Genomic DNA, 20,653 nt, shown 5'->3' with positions numbered 1-20,653 from the left:
CTCCCCACCCCTCTCACCCCCCTCTCTGTGACGACTGGCCAGGTTAGGAGACAGCTGGAGAGACTCCACCAGCGCAAGGCTGCAGGGCCTGACGGCATCAGCCCCGTGGTCCTGAAGACCTGCACCGTCCAGCTGGCTGAGGTCCTGCAATACCTCTTCAACCTGAGCCTGAAGCAGGAGGAGGTCCCGGTGCTGTGGAAGACGTCCTGCCTGGTTCCTGTCCCTAAGAAAACGACTCCATCTGGCCTCAACGACTCCCGACCGGTTGCCCTCACATCTCATGTGATGAAGGTGCTGGAGAGGCTGGTCTTGGCCCACCTCAGGCCGCTGGTGAAATCTTCTCTGGACCCTCTGCAATTTGCGTACCAGCCTCATGTGGGAGTGGACGACGCCATCATCTACCTGCTGCAACGAGCTCAGTCTCACCTGGATGGAACCGGTGACTCTGTGAGAATCACCTTCTTTGATTTCTCCAGTGCATTCAACACCATCCAACCACTGCTGCTGAGTGAGAAGCTGCGGGCGGTGGTGGTGGACACGTCCACTGTCTCCTGGATCAATGACTACCTGACACGCAGACCACAGTTTGTCCGTCTGGGCAGTGTGCTGTCTGATACGGTGGTCAGTGGTACTGGAGCTCCACAGGGAACTGTTCTGTCTCCTTCCTGTTCACCTTCTACACCACTGACTTCCAGAACAACTCAGAGTCAAGACATCTGCAGAAGTTCTCTGATGACTCTGCAGTGGTCGGTGTATAAGGGATGGATGGGAGGAGGAGTCAGTGGATGGTGTATAAGGGATGGACGGGAGGAGGAGTCAGTGGACGGTATGGACGGGAGGATGAGTACAGGGCAGTAGTGGAGGACTTTGTGGAGTGGGCGGGAAGGAATCACCTGCTCCTGAACGTGGCCAAGACCAGAGAGATGGTGGTCGACTTCAGGAGGAAGACGACGGCTCCACAACCGCTGAGAGTTCTGGGAGAGGAGGTGGACATGGTGGAGGAGTACAAGTACCTGGTGTCTCCATGACAACAGACTGAACTGGAAGACCAACATCAACGCTGTCTACAAGAAGGTGATGAGTCGACTCTTTTTCTTGAGGAAACTTCGATCCTTCAATGTGTGCAGCAAGATGTTGGAGATGTTCTACCATCTGTTGTGGCCAGTGCTTTGTACTTCACTGTGGTCTGCTGGGGGAGCAGCATTGGAGCCGGAGACACCAACAGACTTAACAAACTGGTTAAGAAGGCCGGCTCCATCATCGGCTACAAACTGGACAGCCTGGAAAAGGTGGTGGAGAGGAGGACGCTGAACAAACTATTATCCATATTGGATAATCCTGACCACCCTCTCCACCTGCTGCAGGGACAGAGGAGGACGTTCTCCAAAAGATTCCTCCAGCTCCGCTGTCACAAGGACAGATACAGGAGATCATTCCTGATACAGGAGATCATTCCAGATACAGGAGATCATTCCTGATACAGGAGATCATTCCTGAGACAGGAGATCATTCCTGATACAGGAGATCATTCCTGCCGACCGCAATTAGACTGTACAATAACTCACCTCTGGCAAAATCCATCACATAATAACACTGTTGACTGTGTTTCTTGGTTGTTTGTATATAATATATATACTGTAGATATATACTGTACTGTATATACTGTGCATTTTATATTTTATATTTTTTTACTGCTATTTTATTGCTTTTATATTATTATATTATTTCTTCCTGCATGCTGCTGTAGCGAAAAAAATTTCCCCTCGGGGATTAATAAAGTAAATACCTAACCTCACCTAACCTAAATACCATGCAGTTTTGAAGTACAACCCTGTTATCAAAATGGTTGCAATTCTGTATAAAATGTCAATAAAAATAATAATGCACTGATTTGCTAATCACATAAACCCATATTTAATTGAAAATAGATCAAAAACAACATATCAAATGTTGAAACAGAGAAATGTTATTGTTTTATGAAAAATAAGTTTATAATTTGATGAGAATAACACGTTTCCAAAAAATTGGGATTAAAAGATTAGTTTTCAATTAAATAAGTTTGAGTTGCAAATCATCGCATTTATATATTTTTGGGGGATTTTAGACCGCATTCTTTTTTTGGAAACAGGGTTGTATGACGAGTTTACATCCTCATCAAATCTGAAGCATCTTTTTAAGAGGGATAAATGTGAAGACAATTTTAAACTTTTCACAGGAGTTAATTTACTGAAGTCTCTCAGTTAACAAAACTTTATGTATTATGGTCTATCTGGAACTTGGACATAGAAGAACATCTACCTGAGGCTTCGTTTCACCCAAACATCAGCCATCAGTAATGTCATCAACCATCAGTGATGTCATCAACCATCAGTGAGGTCATCGTTGGTTTATGAACGTTATGAATCCTCCAGTTCAGATTCTGTCCGTCACCATCTTTGTTAGTTCGGAGCGGTTTGGAGCAGGAAGTGACCATATTTGGACGAGCTGGGGGAGGAGCCAGCGGTGGATCTGACCGATCTGATTGGAAACCTGACGATACTACGTCCCGCCCACCGATAGCTGTCACCTGACTGCACCACAGGCCTGTCAATCAAACAGACACGCCCCCAAAAACAGGTCTTCTTGAATCTTCTTTTCTAATGAATGAGGGATTATTTTCAGATGGACCTCCAGAAAACTAATAAGAAGGAGTGACTTTAGCTAACAACACCGAGATAACTGATGGACACATTTTATTCACTTTGGATTTGATGAGAGAAGTTGAATGGGAGTCTATGGAGCCGGAGGCTTTTTGGAGCCGACCTCTAGTGGCACTCGCTGGTATTGCAGCTGAAGACACTTCTGGATCGGAACCATTTTACAGACCTGAAGCTACGAACTCTTTTATATCCAGTCTGGTTTCACCAGAGCCTCCTCTGGTTTTAGTGTTTTCAAGTTTACCTCGTCTGTGAACACATCAGTAGCGGAAGAGCCCCGCCCCCCTGACTGTTCATTTGTCTGCTGCAGCGCAGAGCCCAACCTTTCCCAATTTTACTTTGGCAGCCCCGCCCAGGTAGATTAAGACCAATCCATGTAGATTTCATGATATTACACATATTTATGGAGCACAGATTGGTCCAGGCATTTAAGACCAAATGTCTGTGGGTAAGTGACAGAGCATCGGTGGTGAATTTAAATATGGCTCAATCGAATGTCACGTGACTGAGTTTTCAACTTAAAAGCCCTTTGTTAATGCACATTCTCGGTCTGACTTCATCTTGTTTACCCTCCATGTCACCATATTTTATTGGCCTGATGATTTTTTTTCCCCTCTGTGTCCTCTTGTAGATTCGACAACCCGGCAGCAGTCAGCCCGACTCCCACCAGACAAATGACCTTCAACTACCTACTTCCTGTGAACGCGTGGCTTCTGCTGAACCCGTCCGAGCTGTGCTGCGACTGGACCATGGGCACCATCCCTCTGGTGGAGTCGCTCATCGACTTCCGTAACCTGGCCACGCTGCTTTTCTACTCCTTCCTGGGCCTGCTAGCTTACCACAGCCTGCGCTACAGCCACCGCTCTGCCAAAACTGTCGTCATGGTGAGAGGAGGTTTTTTTGGACAATTATTCAAAAGCACTTTAATATTAAATAGAATGGGAAGCAAAACTCTGAGATTTGCAATAAATTGAATACAAAATGTTTAATTACAAATGCCGCCAGCGTAACAAATGGAAATGGATTTCAAAATGTCTTGTTAATTTGTCTGCCCCTTCTTCTCCTTGAATAACATGAGTCACATAACCTGGTAAACCATGTTGTCCCAGCATGATCCCACTGTGTTTCAAAGAGCTTCTTATGAATGTTCTGCGTCCTCCGTCCTCAAGGGGATCCATAAATGTTTAGTGGTGTTGAGGTCAGGTGACTGCAGAGGACAGTCGGATCTTCTTTGGTGTTGAAGTCGTGGCCTGGTTTCCCCTCGTTTAGAGAGCCTGCTTGACCTCAGCGAACGGAGCTGCATCACCTGAAGATGTGCTCACGTGATCGTGCTGTGCTTTGGATACAGCTGATTCAATTTTCACAGTGTTTTAGAGAGCCTCCTCACAAACCTCCAGTTGAGCCATGATTTGACCCAGTTTCCTGCTATCACAATGCTACTTAGTCAGAAAATGTCTCCTGGAAACATGGTGGGATACAACATGTTAAAAACAATGATGAGTCCAATCTACCCGATTGTCACCGGAACTTTGCTTCAATTGAGCGATTCAACTGAAGGAAATCTGACCTTTTGTCCAACGTTAACATGATCAATACCACTAATCTGCTTCAAGTTGATTGCTGTCGAATGCAAACGTTTCTTCAGTTCTTTTTACGTGTTTCCGAAACCTCAAACTTTCAGAATATTTCCATATTTGTGAAAATATGACATTAGATCCCTGTATACGTCACAGTTTATACCATAAATATTCAGTTCAGAGATCAGCCTGTGAGTGGTCATACGATGTTATTTGAAGACAAACAATAGAATACGAACTAAAGTTCAGACCTCATGAACGATGTCATCGTCCATCGTGATGCGTCTCCGTTGACCTCATTACGACTGTGACACCAAATGTTTTGTGTCTCTGCTTGGGTGAACACTAAGTTACACCATAACTTTTTATTTTTTTCGTTTCAGTCCCTCAGAAACGACCGTTTAATTTGATGTAAACACTTTTAGACATGAAAGAACTCCCCTTCTTGTTTTTAACACAACAGGATGGCTTGAAACTAGCTTCACCAAAACCATCGTTTATTGTGCTCTCTTCAGTCCAACCGTCGCACCAACTGCCCAATAGACAAAAAAATGATCATGGTACTTTACCCCCCTAAATTGGGTATTGGATGAACACGGGTCTATTAGCTGGTGGTAACATTATTTGAGACACGTTATGACGACCCTGGGTGCCCTGTTGTTTAGGTTCTCGCCTTTGTTCTTACCTGGTTTCAATTGTGAACTAAATGTGAGTGATGTTTACTTCAAGACGGTGTTGCGTTGCATCATTAACAAAGAGACAAAACTACAGATCATAATTATCGGCTTCATTTAAAAAAACAATACTTGTTTTGTTTGCAAATTGAGTAAACAACAATAGGCAACACAGGCCAAATGATCAATAACACGCAAACTCTTCTTTGACAGAATGAATGGATGAGGATGGTTCATTGTGGGACAGACAAATGACAATTTGTTGTGTAACAGGCGACTGGTTCTCGTACGGTCAGTAAACTTCCTCACAGTGTTGCTCTAAGCTTCAGTTTTAGAAAGGGGAACACAAACGAACACAAAATCAACTGAATTATGACCTTTGCGGTGTTTACTCTGGTTTTCCAAGAGCTTTCTGGAATACGTTGCATAACAATATCATACCACATCGAGCTAATAGCATCACTGCACGGCTGCCAGCTGTCTCACATGGAGCACGGGACACTTACAAATAGTGTTAGATAACGGTGAGCTGGTCCAGAGTCCTACTTTCTCCCCCGGTGACAAAAAGGCAGCAAACTAGAAATTAAAATAATTTCTGAATAACAGCTTTTATACTTTTTACTTGTTTTTGTCATACAAAATTAAAACCGGTCTGCCGATGAACTCGCTGTAATTCTGCTAATCGTTTATCTTCACTTTAAACATCCAGTTGTGTACAAAAAGTATTTACAAATAGCCTTTTTTTAAGTTTACACTGCAGCATGTTGTCAAGCATGATTATGGTACACAGTCATGCATCTAATGTTGGTAGTAAGTAGGACTTTCTGTGCCTCCTCACTCTGCCCTAAAGTCCGATGGCGATGGTGTCAGTAAACTGGCTCAGAGAAGGTGGCAAGAACAGAGTCCACGCAAGACAGTCACGTAGAACAATTTAAATTGATTAAAAATAGAATAAACCAAGAATGGAGTGTTAAAATCAGCATTAATGCAACAGTGAGTGGACATGTGTCATAAGTGCTGTTGAACGTGCAAACACGAAATACCGCTGATGCCGAAGAAGAAGAGAGACAGACTGAACACGCGGGCCAGCTTTTATAGCCTGGAAGGCCACAGGTGAACAGCATCAGCTGACGACACTCAGCCAATGGGAGGGGTTTCACCTCCCTCTCAAGATCAAGCTTCCACCTTAACATCTGAAACAAAACCAAACAAGTCAATAAACAAAATATACAAGTCACGTCCACAAAATATACCTCAATTGCATAAAAATGGATACCACATTGATTACCATTTAAACAGACCCATGCTGCCAACCATCCCCCCGTATCAGACCTGATGTCTCCTCCCAGCAACTTTGGATCCAGGAGCAAATGCAACAACTAGTAAAGAAAGAGCTGGGTTAGCAACATTAAAAATGAAAAAGTGTTTAAGGCAAGCTATCATTCCTAAACGTATCCAGAGGAATGTAAAGTTGGATCCACCTCAACTATCAGATATGTTGTTTGCAGAAACAGTGAAGAGTTTGGTCAACCTCTGACACACAAGCTCAAAGCATGAGTGGTGGTGCTACCGAAGCTACCCAACATCCAAGTTAGTCCAACTGCTCAGTCACTGCAATGCTTGATCTCTTGTTATTCCATATGTCTGAGCATGGAGTCAACATTCATGCGATGCTAGCCATATTTGTAAAGCTATAAACCCACAAACAATATGTGTACCGAAACAGGAACGAGGGTAAAAAGAAGCCCAAGCTGCTGAGCTACAGTGGGTACGGAAAGTATTCAGACCCCTTTAAATGTTTCACTCTTTGTTTCATTGCAGCCATTTGCTAAAATCAAAAAAGTTCATTTTATTTCTCATTAATGTACACTCAGCACCCCATCTTGACAGAAACAAACAAATGTAGAAATTTGTGCAAATTTATTAAAAAAGAAAACCTGAAATATCACATGGTCATAAGTATTCAGACCCTTTGCTCAGTATTGAGTAGAAGCACCCTTTTGAGCTCGTACAGCCATGAGTCTTCTTGGGAATGATGCAACAAGCTTTCCACACCTGGATTTGGGGATCCTCTGCCATTCTTCCTTGCAGATCCTCTCCAGTTCCGTCAGGTTGGATGGTGAACGTTGGTGGACAGCCATTTTCAGGTCTCTCCAGAGATGCTCAATTGGGTTTAGGTCAGGGCTCTGGCTGGGCCAGTCAAGAATGGTCACAGAGTTGTTCCGAAGCCACTCCTTTGTTATTTTAGCTGTGTGCTTCGGGTCATTGTCTTGTTGGAAGGTGAACCTTCGGCCCAGTCTGAGGTCCAGAGCACTCTGGAAGAGGTTTTCTTCCAGGATATCTCTGTACTTGGCCGCATTCATCTTTCCTTCAATTGCAACCGGTCGTCCTGTCCCTGCAGCTGAAAAACACCCCCATAGCATGATGCTGCCACCACCATGTTTCACTGTTGGGATTGTATTGGGCAGGTGATGAGCAGTGCCTGGTTTTCTCCACACATACCGCTTAGAATTAACGCCAAACAGTTCAATCTTGGTCTCATCAGACCAGAGAATCTTATTTCTCATAGTCTGGGAGTCCTTCATGTGTTTTTTGGCAAACTCTATGCGGGCTTTCATATGTCTTGCACTGAGGAGAGGCTTCCGTCGGGCCACTCTGCCATAAAGCCCCGACTGGTGGAGGGCTGCAGTGATAGTTGACTTTGTGGAACTTTCTCCCATCTCCTTACTGCATCTCTGGAGCTCAGCCACAGTGATCTTTGGGTTCTTCTTTACCTCTCTCACCAAGGCTCTTCTCCCACGATTGCTCAGTTTGGCTGGACGGCCAGGTCTAGGAAGAGTTCTGGTTGTCCCAAACTTCTTCCATTTAAGGATTATGGAGGCCACTGTGCTCTTAGGAACCTTGAGTGCTGCAGAAATGATTTTGTAACCTTGGCCAGATCTGTGCCTTGCCACAATTCTGTCTCTGAGCTCCTTGGACAGTTCCTTCGACCTCATGATTCTCATTTGCTCTGACATGCACTGTGAGCTGTAAGGTCTTATATAGACAGGTGTGTGCCTTTCCTAATCAAGTCCAATCAGTTTAATTAAACACAGCTGGACTCCAATGAAGGAGTAGAACCATCTCAAGGAGGATCAGAAGAAATGGACAGCATGAGTTAAATATGAGTGTCACAGCAAAGGGTCTGAATACTTATGACCATGTGATATTTCAGTTTTTCTTTTTTAATAAATTTGCACAAATTTCTACATTTCTGTTTTTTTCTGTCAAGATGGGGTGCTGAGTGTACATTAATGAGAAATAAAATGAACTTTTTTGATTTTAGCAAATGGCTGCAATGAAACAAAGAGTGACAAATTTAAAGGGGTCTGAATACTTTCCGTACCCACTGTAAATCTACTCCATTTACCAACTCCTCTTAACCCTGGTCTTCGGACACATGCTGGTGATGGGCACTTACGCACCAGAATCTGGTAACCCTTCAGAAACCAGGGAAATGCTCCCAACACATTGTCTGAATGAAATGTGCTTATAATCCCCCAGAAGACATTTTAAGTCTGAAACAAATGGGGGCAAATGCTCATCTAACATCAACAAAAACTCAAAAGGAAAGTTAACTTGTCTAATCAGCCAATGTTCTTGTGTGCACGTCCTTTTATGTCCCGGCTAGCAGCCGTCTGTTAGAAACCCGGATGCGCACTTTATTACACACAACGTACTGTGTAGAAATAAATTAACCAAATGTGGAGTCTCCAACACATTCAGAGGCATCACTGCTTTAGCCATTAGTGTTATTGTTAAAAGACGGCTGCGTGAAGTAAAAGTTATATTTTAGATGCTCATTAAGACAGTTTTTATTTTTCTCTGTAATGGAGCATGTTAACGATGCTACTTGTTACATGAAACACGTTCCTCCACATCCCCCCTCTGCTGTTGCTCCGCATTGGTTTATGTTTCATACGTTTAATTTATTTCAGTAAATCTTTTACACGCACTCCCTATTTGACCTTTTTTGAGCCCGTCAGTGATGCATGTTAAAAAACAAACCGACCAACCTTCAGGCTCCAGCTTGAGCACGAGGATGCTGAACCCAGATCTGATGGAAGCCAGCTCATTTTCTAAGATTTATAGTTTTACCTGTCAGTAGCTTCTGATCATCTCAGTCCTCACAGGAAATCACAATGTTGCAGGCACAACAAAATTAATGCAAATTCAACCAATCTCAGCAATATTTGAAATTTTTTGTTACTTTGAGTTTCCTTAAGCTCATTAAATAAAAGGTGATAACTATTTCCAGATATTTCTGTGATGTGCAGTGTACTTATTATGATAGGAAGTGATAACATAATGACTCTTTCATTATTAGTGGAAAGTTAAAAAAAACACAAGGAACAGATATCTTATTCAACCATTGACAGCGTCAGTCTGGCATGAAGGTGCTTATCACAACTACATTTTATTGGAGGTAGAATCTTTTTTTAATCGTTGCTGCATATTTGTTCCACGTTTTAAGCAGGATCTCTGAGACTTGCTCATATGGACTAAAGCTGTTTGTTGTGTGTCCTCCAGGCCTTGTCTTTGATCGTCCTGCCGTTTGTTCCGGCGTCCAACCTCTTCTTCCCTGTGGGCTTCGTTGTGGCGGAGCGGGTTCTTTATGTGCCCAGCATGGGCTTCTGTGTTCTCGTTGCACATGGATTCAAGATCGTCTCACAGAAAGTGTAAGTGTTTCTCCAAAATGACAAATAACATGAACAACAGAGGACAGGTTCTACCGTTTATTTTTACATAAATTGGTGCAAACATTATTGAATATAAACACAGTCATAGCTGCAGATACAAAGAACAAAGTGGACTCTTATACTTCTCAAATTCTGAAAGGATATATGTGAACAATATCAAGCCTTTGGTTTATTGTATAACCAAAGCAACAGAATTTAACCCTCTTTAAATGTGTGCCTTTGTAGACAGTTGAAGAAGATTTCCTGGCTGCTGATTGGAGTGATGTTGATGACACATGCAGTGAAAACCTTCAACAGGAACTGGGACTGGGAGTCAGAATACACTCTGTTCACCTCAGCCCTGAAGGTTTTTTATTTGAATTAAGTGTTGATTTCACAGTCTAACATGATTAATTTTTTCTAAATGATTAATTAATCTCTGACAAAATAGAACAAGCTTATTGACATGTGCCTCGAATTGTCTGCCGACTCAGGTTAACAAGAACAATGCCAAGTTGTGGAATAACGTTGGCCACGCTCTGGAGAACCAGAACAATTACGCCAAGGCGCTGCGGTATTTTCTCCAGGCCACCAGGGTTCAACCAGGTGAGAGACATAAATCAAACCTTTGTAAATACTTGACAGGTGTGAATAACATGATAGTATCTCAGATGGTGACGAAAGAACAATCCACTGGGGCTTGTAAAATTATTTCTTAACAGGAAAAAGGTGACATCAGTTGTTTTCAGTGGAATTCACAGCATGCAGTAGACATTATTACCTGTTCATTATTCTTTGTGGAAGAAACACTGTGCAGGGTCGTTACTCTATTTGGGTTTGTTTTAGGTCAGAGGGTATAATTTCATGCTGTTTTCATCTTTGAATGTTTGAGCTGAGTTCTGAGCGTTTCTTCAGTCGGAGTCTGGCTGTGTTGAGGAATGTTGAGCATGAGGAAGATTAAAGAGGGAAATATGATAGGTAGTCTCTGCCAGCATCATCGCTGTGTCAGTTACCAACACTGTAGAAAGATGTCATGTGGTCAGTGAAATAGTATCGCCTCAACACTGCATAAATAAACTGTCAGCTAGTATTTCCAGGCGCTGTTAGTTCAGGGTCACTTTACCCCACTCAGGACAACGAAGGCTGTTGTTCACAGCTCACATGATCACCAACAGCTTCCTTTGATGCACTTCCTACTTTTCCTTTGGTTTACAATGGAACAATGAAAAATGGACAGGAAATGGTCAAATAAAGGGGGGGAAAAATGAGAAAATAAAACGAGCACCACAATGGAAATAAGCCATAAGGCTTTACTGTGTATTTTTAATCCTCGATACTTTTTAAGAATTTTATATGAAGTCTGTCATTTGTGATCAGCATGTCATGTACAGTATGTTTTAAATCTTGTCAAATAAATCTATCATGCGAGAGTGTGTTTTGTTGCCTGGCCCCGCCCACTTATGTGTTGTTATAAGGCTGCTAACTTCGATGATGTTGATGTTTCAACGATGGCCGTGTTGGGAGTCATTCAGCGTACATAACGCGTCAGATGCCGACTACATGTGGTCAAGGCTGATTGGTTAACGGCTGCTCCAATAGAGGTGTTGTTTCTTCTCCATGGGTCTCAGAGCTGATGGAAGGGATGACTGGTGAAATATTAAATGCTTATAATAACATGTTATCTTCTTTAAACATATAAATTCTCGCGGGCTTCCCATTGAGTTCGATGTCTGATGGGCTTTTGGTTCACTCGGTTCACTCACTTGTTGCTCCTGTCAAAGTGTCCTTGGGCAAGGCACTGTACTGAGCTGCTCCCGCATTTAAAGCCATCCGCATGGTTAATAGTTGTTCTTTTGAGTCCATTATACTCTATACAGTCAAACAAACCTACACTTATCTTCCATCTAATGTTAACACATGAAATATGCCTTTACGACAGCTTCAGCCTTTTCCAGTTTCTCCGTTATGCTTCCTGACTCGGTTTTTAAGAAGTCTGTCATCAGCTGAGACATCAGCACTTTTGCCGGTTCACCACTCATGAGTGTTTCCCCAAGATTAGCAATGCAAACACACCAGCGAGGACTTCCTGCTGCGCAAATCATCCAGCATCAGTTCAGCTTGACTCCACTGACCTCGTGCAACGCTTCACTTTCTTACTGGTTTGCAGAAGGATTTGCTTCTAAATACACCCGCCATATTTTGGAGTCTTGTTTTATTAAATGTGTTCAAATTCATTGCAAATAAACAGAATTTACTTTTATTTCCTCTCTTCCCTTTTGTATTTTTTGTCCAACGTTGCTGCAGATGACATCGGCGCTCACATGAACGTTGGAAGAACCTACAAAAACTTGAATAAGTCCAAAGAGGCAGAAGACGCATACTTGGTTGCCAAATCCCTCATGCCTCAGGTATCAAGTCATTTCATGCTCAGTCCGCAGATGTTTGGAGCAGGTTGTACCGAGACTATTCATCGCTGGGCAAAGACACGCCTCTTGGCTAACGCCCATTCATTTTTATTTGTATTTTTCTTCCTTTTAAACATGTCGTCTTCATGCTGGGTCAGTGAGGCTTGTTGTCGCCACAGTTTAGAGTGTCTGTTGGTCTGGATCACGTAGTTGAAGCAGGTTTAACGTTAACATCCCCGATCAGACAGATTTTCCATCTCCTCCTTAGAATCACTGTGTTGCTCAGAAGTCAGCAGAGACTAATGAGGCGTGTCTCATCAGGTGATTCCCGGTAAGAAGTACGCGACACGTGTGGCTCCAAACCATCTGAATGTTTACATCAACTTGGCAAATCTGATCCGGGCCAACGACTCGCGGCTGGAGGAGGCCGACCAGCTCTACCGACAAGCGATCAGCATGAGACCCGACTTCAAGCAGGCCTACATCAGCAGGTAAGAGTTTAACTTTGTACCCATCAGATCTTTTAGACCACATGGTCTTTTCGAAATGACCGTACTCTGTGGTGTCAAACATTTCTGTCGCTTCCCTCACTGTTCATCTTTTGTGCTCTTTTCTATTCCCTAACCGAGTTGCGGTGTTACTAGATGGTGTTCACTTGCATTTCATTTGTTGTGACTCAGAGGGGAGCTGCTGCTGAAGATGAACAAGCTGACAGAAGCGCGGGACGCCTACCTTCGAGCCCTGGAGCTGGACCGCACCAACGCCGACCTGTGGTACAACCTGGCCATCGTCAACATCGAGATGAAAGACCCGACCGAAGCCCTGAAGAACTTTAACCACGCCCTGGAGCTCAACCCACGCCACAAGCTGGCCCTCTTCAACTCAGCGCTTCTCATGCAGGAGTCTGGTGAGTCGCGTCTGCAAGGAGTAAGAGAATAGTTGGAGGGCGTTTTCACACATGGAGGGGAAGAAAGGTTGGTGTTGCATCGGATGCTCCTGGCTCAGGTAGTTTTGGTATCGGGGAGCATCGATTGGTTTTTCGATAGGCGTGCATCTGACATTGGCGTGTTGCGATCGCGGCTGTAGCTTTTTCCATTTGAATGGAGAAAAAGGAACAAACACATTTATTTCAATGTCTTTATACTATTAATAATGGTTCTACCAGTAGCGCCGACTTCACGCACACTACTGGTGAGTAGTTCGAAGTTTGGCAAGTAAACGTCCTCATCGTGCAAAAGTTATAGTCGCTGACAGATGGAGGCAAAGAGTGCAAGCTATGCTGCGGGTTGTAGTTACCGGTAAGGTGAGCGGTACTGATGACTACAACGACTGATAGGACAATCATCAGTGGTCCATGGGTCCGAACCGTGGTCCAAGGACCTTTCACTCCTGCTACTTTGGTTCAGAGCAAACTGAAAAGTCCAACGGTATGAACCCAGGAAGTGACCTGACGTTACTTTTAGGGTGTAACCAGGTTCTGCTTCAGTTGAAATGAACCAGACATGCCCCGACACAGCAGGCATGGCCAAGTTCCTGTCAGGACATGCTTCAGTGGGACTGTGACAGCAAAGGCATTTCAGAAACAGTTCCATCTACAGCAGGTTTGACAGGAGATTCAGGCATTATACAGTTGAAACCAGAAGTTTACATACACTGTGCAAAAAGACACATAACACTTTTTTTTCTCACTGTCTGAAGTTAAATCAGACTAAACCTCTCCTGTTTCAGGTCTGTTAGGATTACCAACATTATTTAACTTTTGCTAAATGTCACAATAATGAGAGAGAATATTTTAGAGAATTTTTCATTACTTTCTTCAAGGTCAAAAGTTTACATACAGTTCCTTAGTATTTAGTAGCATTGCCTTTGAACTGCATGACTTGGGTCAAACGTTTTGGGTATCCTTCCACAAGCTTCCTACAGTACTCTGCTGGAATTCTGGCCCATTCCTCCTGACAGAACTGGTGGAACTGAGTCAGGTTTGTTGGCCGCCTCGCTCGCACACGCCTTTTCAGATCTGCCCACAAATGTTCGATGGGATTCAGGTCAGGGCTTTGTGATGGCCACTCCAAGACATTGACTTTGTTGTCCTCAAGCCACTTTTTAACTATTTTGGCAGTATGCTTCGGGTCATTGTCCATTTGGAAGACCCATTTGCGCCCAAGTTTTAGCTTCCTGGCTGATGTCCTGGGATGTTGCCTTAATATTTCCAGGTAATGTTCTTTCTTCATGATGCCGTCTATTTTATGAAGAGCTCCAGTTCCTGCTGCAGCAAAACAGCCCCACAACATGATGCTGCCACCTCCATGCTTCACAGTTGGGATGGTGTTTTCAGGTCTACAAGCTTCCCCCTTTTTCCTCCAAATGTAACGGTGGTCATTATGGCCAAACAGCTCCACTTTAGTTTCATCAGACCACAGGACATGTCTCCAGAAGTTAAGGTCTTTGTCTTGGTGTCTTTTTGCAAACTGTAATCTGGCTTTTTTATGTTTCTTTAGGAGTAATGGCTTCCTTCTTGCTGAGTAGCCTTTCAGCCCATGTCGGTGCAGGACTCGTTTTACTGTGGATAATGACACTTTCTTACCAGCTTCAGCCATCATCTTCACAAGGTCTTTAGCTTTTGTTCTGGGGTTGATTTGCACATGTCGGACCAAAACACGTTCATCTCTGGGACACAGAGCCCGTCTCCTTCCTGAGCGGTGTGATGGCTGGACATCCCCATGTTTATACTTGTGTATAATTGTTTGCACAGATGAACGTGGCACCTTCAAGCATCTGGAAATTGCACCCAAGGATGAACCAGACTTGTGGAGCTCCACGATTCTCTCCCTGATTTCTTGGCTGATTTCTTTTGGCTTTCCCATGATTTCAAACAAGGAAGCAGAGTGTTTGAGGTGTGGCCTTAAAATACATCCCCAGGTGTGCCTTCAATTAACTCACATGTTGTCAGTTAACCTATCAGGAGCTTCAAAAGCCATGACATCATCATCTGTGCTTGCCCACGTTGTTTAAAGACATAGTACTTTTGGTGTATGTAAAGTTTTGACCTCAAAGAAAGTAATATAAAATTCTCTAAGAAATTCTCTTTCTCATTATTGTGACATTTAGCAAAAGTTAAATAATGTTGGTAATCCTAACGGACCTGAAACAGGAGAGGTTTAGTCTGATTTAACTTCAGACAGTGAGAAAAAAAGTGTTATGTGTCTTTTTGCACAGTGTACGTAAACTTCTGGTTTCAACTGTATGTTCGGTCATCCACCCAACCTCTCTGCTGTTGTAAAACTCACCACATTTTAACCTTCGTCACATTCGTGCTGCAGGTGATGTTTTTCATCATCAGATTACGAAGGGCAAAATTAGTCAAACAACATTAACCAAGAGGTGAGTAGTTAGAAACAGGGCATGTCTTCCTTTTACAACATGTTCACCTCAGTCTGACTCGGTTCAGTCAACCTTGGTATGATGTCATGGCAGGTGTGAAGGTTATTTAATTTAATGCTACTCCATCAATCAAAGGATTTCTGTTGACTTTCCCCACCATTTAAAAGGACCGTCTACTTTTGAATCATGATCATTTTGAAAATATGACTTTCTAAATAATCAGCGAGGTGCCTATCGGACCCTCTTCCACTCTTTAAATGACTCTTCAAACCATTCTGGTCACGTGCAACAACTAATCGGTCAAATGTGACCAACCATTTTCTCTGGTCGCACCAGTGCACCTGAAAACTTCTCGTGTTCACACATTTGTCTTTGAACAACGGAGCTGGTCGGCTCCGGGTTGTGTTGAGTATTGTGTTGAGTAGCAGCAGCTGCCGGTGGGACGGAAGTCTGCATAGCCAAACCATCTCCGTACTCCGGTAAAACCATGTAAACAGGTTTGTGTTGGTAACCGTAGGTTGAGGACACATAGCTTTATTAGTAATCGTGTTTAAGACAACCGTTTTATCACCCGTTGCTTCGTGAAGTGTCGTTCTGAAGTCTTGAGTCCGCCGTTTCGGTTTTATTGAGTTACAAGTGGTTGAAACTCCACAAACACTTGCAGTATGTTGAAAAACGTAAACGTTAGACCAACACGTTATAGCTTGTGACCTCCAGCGTGAAACACATCAACACGTATGTTCATGTTGACCCTGATGAAGGCCACAAGCCAAAACGTGTTGCTCATGTTTTAGTTCATCCTGTCGCTATGAGCACAAGCTTTGTTTTGGGTATCATATAGGGGTGTATATATATATATATATATATATATATATAGAGAGAGAGAGAGAGAGAGAGAGAGAGAGAGAGATACCTATATGATCTCTCTATATATATATATATACCTATATGATCTATATAAAGATATATGTATCTATATATAGATATATGTATAGATATATGTGTGTGTATATATATATATATATATATATATATATATGTACAGTGATGTGAAAAAGTGTTTGCCCCCTTCCTGATTTCTTATTTTTTTGCATGTCTGTCACACTGAAATGTTTCAGATCATCAAACAAATTTAAATATTAGTCAAAGATAACACAAGTAAACACAAAATGCAGTTTTTAAATGAAGGTTTTTATTATTAAGGGAGAAAAACAATCCAAACCCACATGGCCCTGTGTGAAAAAGTGTTTTCCCCCTCCTGTTAAAACATAACTTAACTGTGGTTCATCACACCTGAGTTCAATTTCTCCAGCCACACCCAGGCCTGATTACTGCCACACCTGTTCTCAATCCAGAAATCACTTCAATAGGACCTGCCTGACAAAGTGAAGGAGACCAAAAGATCCTCAGAAGATAGACATCATGCCGAGATCCAAAGAAATTCAGGAACAAATGAGAAAGAAAGTAATTGAGATCTATCAGTCTGGAAAAGGTTCTAAAGCCATTTCTAAAGCTTTGGGACTCCAGAGAACCACAGTGAGAACCATTATCCACAAATGGAGAAAACATGGAACAGTGGTGAACCTTCCCAGGAGTGGCCGGCCGACCAAAATTACCCCGAGAGAGCAGCGACGACTCATCCAAGAGGTCACAAAAGACCCCACGACAACATCCAAAGAACTGCAGGCCTCACTTGCCTCAGTTAAGGTCAGTGTTCATGACTCCACCATAAGAAAGAGACTGGGCAGAAATGGCTGCATGGCAGAGTTCCAAGACGAAAACCACCGCTGAGCAAAAAGAACATTAAGGCTCGTCTTATTTTTGCCAGAAAACATCTTGATGATCCCCAAGACTTTTGGGAAAATACTCTGTGGACTGACGAGACAAAAGTTGAACTTTTTGGAAGGTGTGTGTCCCGTTACATCTGGCGTAAAAGTAACACCGCATTTCAGAACAAGAACATCATACCAACAGTAAAATATGGTGGTGGTAGTGTGATGGTCTGGGGCTGTTTTACTGCTTCAGGACCTGGAAGACTTGCTGTGATAAATGGAACCATGAATTCTACCGTCTACCAAAACATCCTGAAGGAGAACGTCCGGCCGTCTGTTCGTGACCTCAAGCTGAAGCCAACTTGGGTTCTGCAGCAGGACAATGATCCAAAACACACCAGCAAGTCCACCTCTGAATGGATGAAGAAAAACAAAATGAAGACTTTGGAGTGGCCTCGTCAAAGTCCTGACCTGAATCCTATTGAGATGCTGTGGCATGACCTTAAAAAGGCGGTTCGTGCTGGAAAACCCTCCAATGTGTCTGAATTACAACAACAACTCTGTAAAGATGAGTCGGCCAACATTCCTCCACAGCTGGAAAAGACTCATTGCAAGTTATCGTAAATGCTTGATTGCAGTTGTTGCTGCTGAGGGTGGCCAAACCAGTTATTAGGTTTAGGGGGCAAACACTTTTTCACACAGGGCCATGTGGGTTTGGATTGTTTTTCTCCCTTCATAATAAAAAACCTTCATTTAAAAACTGCATTTTGTGTTGACTTGTGTTATCTTTGACTAATATTTAAATTTGTTTGATGATCTGAAACATTTAAGTGACAAACATGCAAAAAAATAAGAAATCAGGAAGGGAAACACTTTTTCACACCACTGACTTGTATGATATATACATATGATATATATATCATATATGTTTCATCCTCTCCTCACAGCTGTGTTTCCTCTCATGAATTTCAGTGAAGTACTTTACACTGTTTGTGTTTTGTGTTGCAGGTGAGCCAAAGTTCTGGCCCGAGGCCAACCGTCGTTTCCTCCTCTACGTGGAGGAGGAGCCCCAAGACGCCAACGGCTACTTCAACCTGGGCATGCTGGCCATGGACGCCAACGAGAACGCAGCAGCAGAGCGCTGGATGCGTGAAGCCATCGGTCTGCAGGCCGGTTTCCGCAGCGCGCTGTTCAACCTGGCGCTGCTCTACTCTCAGTCCAAACGAGAGATCGATGCACTTCCTGTGCTGGACGAGCTGCTGCGCCACCACCCGGAGCACATCAAGGGCCTCATCCTGAAGGGAGACATCCTCATGAACCACAAGAAGGACACCCGCGGAGCTAAAGACTGTTTCGAGCGCATTTTGCGAATGGACCCCACCAACGTCCAAGGCAAGCACAACCTGTGCGTGGTGTACTTCGAGGAGCGCGACCTGCCGCGGGCCGAGCGCTGCCTGGAGGAAACTCTGGCCATGGCGCCGAACGAGGAGTACGTGCGTCGTCACTTAAGCATCGTACGAAGTAAAATGGCTGCCATGAGCGCTGCGGGGCAGCCGTTGTCATCAGCGGAGGCAGCTGCCCCGAAGGATCCGGAGGAGACGCCACACAGGGTGGAGGAAGGAGAGGGGGAGGGGAGTGGTGCTGGGGAGGTCGGGGGTGGAGGAGGAGGGGATGAGAAGAATGAGAGGAAATCCTCTGCAGAGAGCCTGAGAGGTGTGGACCGGCCCGAGTCCGGAGGCAGCCGGGCCGAAGGGAAGTCCACGAAAGAGATGAACGATATCGAGCAGAAACGGGCCGCCGCCCTGAAGAGACTGGAGGAGATCGAGCGCATACTGAGTGGTGATTGACAGCGTTGTGATTGACAGCCGGACTACTTTTGTAGAGCTCTTTAATGCTCCAGAATAAGACTGCATCATCCCCACTTAGAAATGTGCATCCTTAATGAACTAACATGTTATTTCTTTGATGTATTCACATTCAGCACTAAAGAAGGGAAACAACATGCTCACGAAATCCATGAAACAAGAAGCACAACCTGGGAGACAGGGAGACAGGGAGACAGGGAGACAGACAGGGAGAGAGGGGGAGAGGGAGACAGACAGGGAGAGAGGGGGAGAGACAGGGAGAGAGGGGGAGAGACAGGGAGAGAGGGGGAGACAGACAGGGGGAGAGACGGGGAGAGAGGGGGAGAGGGAGACAGACAGGGAGAGAGGGAGACAGACAGGGTGAGAGGGGGAGAGAGGGACAGACAGGGAGAGAGGGAGACAGACAGGGGGAGAGGGGGAGAGACAGGGAGAGAGGGAGACAGACAGGGAGAGAGGAGAGAGAGAGACAGGGAGAGAGACAGGGAGAGAGGGAGACAGACAGGGAGAGAGGGGGAGAGAGAGACAGACAGGGAGAGAGGGAGACAGACAGGGGGAGAGACAGGGAGAGAGGGGGAGAGAGAGACAGACAGGGAGAGAGGGGGAGAGACAGGGGGAGAGACAGGGAGAGAGGGAGACAGACAGGGAGAGAGGGGGAGAGGGAGACAGACAGGGGGAGAGGGAGAGAGGGGGAGAGGGAGACAGACAGGGGGAGAGGGAGAGAGGGAGACAGGGAGAGATGGAGACAGACAGGGAGACGGAGAGGGGGAGAGGGAGACAGGGAGAGATGGAGACAGACAGGGAGAGATGGAGACAGACAGGGAGAGATGGAGACAGGGAGAGAGGGAGACAGGGAGAGATGGAGACAGACAGGGAGAGGGAGACAGACAGGGAAGAGGGAGAGAGGGAGACAGGGAGAGAGGGAGAGAGGAGAGAAGGAGACAGGGAGAGAGAAGGAGAGAAGGAGACGGGGAGAGAGGGAGAGAAGGAGAGAGGAGAGAAGGAGAGAGGGAGAGAGGAGAGAAGAAGAGAGGAGAGAAGGAGACAGGGAGAGAGAAGGAGAGAAGGAGAGAGAAGGAGAGGGAGAGAGGAGAGAAGGAGACAGGGAGAGAGAAGGAGAGAGTGTTTCCATATCTGCAGTAGTTGTATTTCTTTGTATTTGGTTGTTCATCACTGGATTTGAATGTTTCTTCTCTCAGATGTGACTCACTCTTGTGTTCTTGTTTCTTTCTCTTTTTTTAAAGAATGATTGTATCGTGGACAATTAAAGGAAATGACGCGTCACCCAGACTTCCTCCAGGCAGGATGATATCAGCTTCTCAAAATAAACCCCAGAGCAGATTAACCCTCCAACACTTCTGTGGTGCTGCAACAACAGCTCCTAATCTGGATCCATCTCACTCCACTTCCTGCCTCCACTTCACAGCCATTTAGAGGATTATGTCATCGTCTGTCACACCTCCACTCTGTTCACTGCAGAAGGACGTTTGTCCTTTTCCCTGGAAACCCCCCGACAGACTCTGACCTCAGCAACACCCTTTCATACGCTGCTCATGAGTTCTTCATTT

The 20,653-nt window shown here is 44.5% G+C and overlaps 1 protein-coding gene across 4 annotated transcripts in view; it reads left to right on the top strand.

Annotated features, from left to right (window-relative positions):
* tmtc3 (transmembrane O-mannosyltransferase targeting cadherins 3) overlaps positions 1–20,369 on the top strand; it is a 34,083-nt gene extending 13,714 nt beyond the window's left edge. For 3 of the 4 annotated variants that reach the window (XM_069718640.1, XM_069718639.1, XM_069718641.1), the window contains exons 7-14: positions 3,328–3,580; positions 9,517–9,665; positions 9,912–10,032; positions 10,160–10,271; positions 11,970–12,073; positions 12,392–12,561; positions 12,751–12,977; positions 18,232–19,119. In XM_069718640.1, coding sequence (XP_069574741.1) covers positions 3,328–3,580; positions 9,517–9,665; positions 9,912–10,032; positions 10,160–10,271; positions 11,970–12,073; positions 12,392–12,561; positions 12,751–12,977; positions 18,232–19,070 — 1,975 coding nt within the window. In that variant the 3' untranslated portion in view covers positions 19,071–19,119. Of the gene's footprint in view, positions 1–3,327; positions 3,581–9,516; positions 9,666–9,911; positions 10,033–10,159; positions 10,272–11,969; positions 12,074–12,391; positions 12,562–12,750; positions 12,978–18,231; positions 19,120–20,329 lie in introns of those variants that run through there. The other variant, XM_069718642.1, reaches the window with a different exon arrangement.
* The last annotated feature ends 284 nt before the right edge of the window (positions 20,370–20,653 follow it).

The sequence above is a fragment of the Brachyistius frenatus genome, unplaced genomic scaffold (genome assembly GCF_029030835.1).
Source record: "Brachyistius frenatus isolate BFR_SWC_R1_liver_20210118 unplaced genomic scaffold, ASM2903083v1 Contig_195, whole genome shotgun sequence".
NCBI lineage: Eukaryota > Metazoa > Chordata > Actinopteri > Embiotocidae > Brachyistius > Brachyistius frenatus.
The sequence above is the reverse complement of the archived record's forward strand: the minus strand, read 5'-3'. Positions and strand labels throughout refer to the sequence as shown.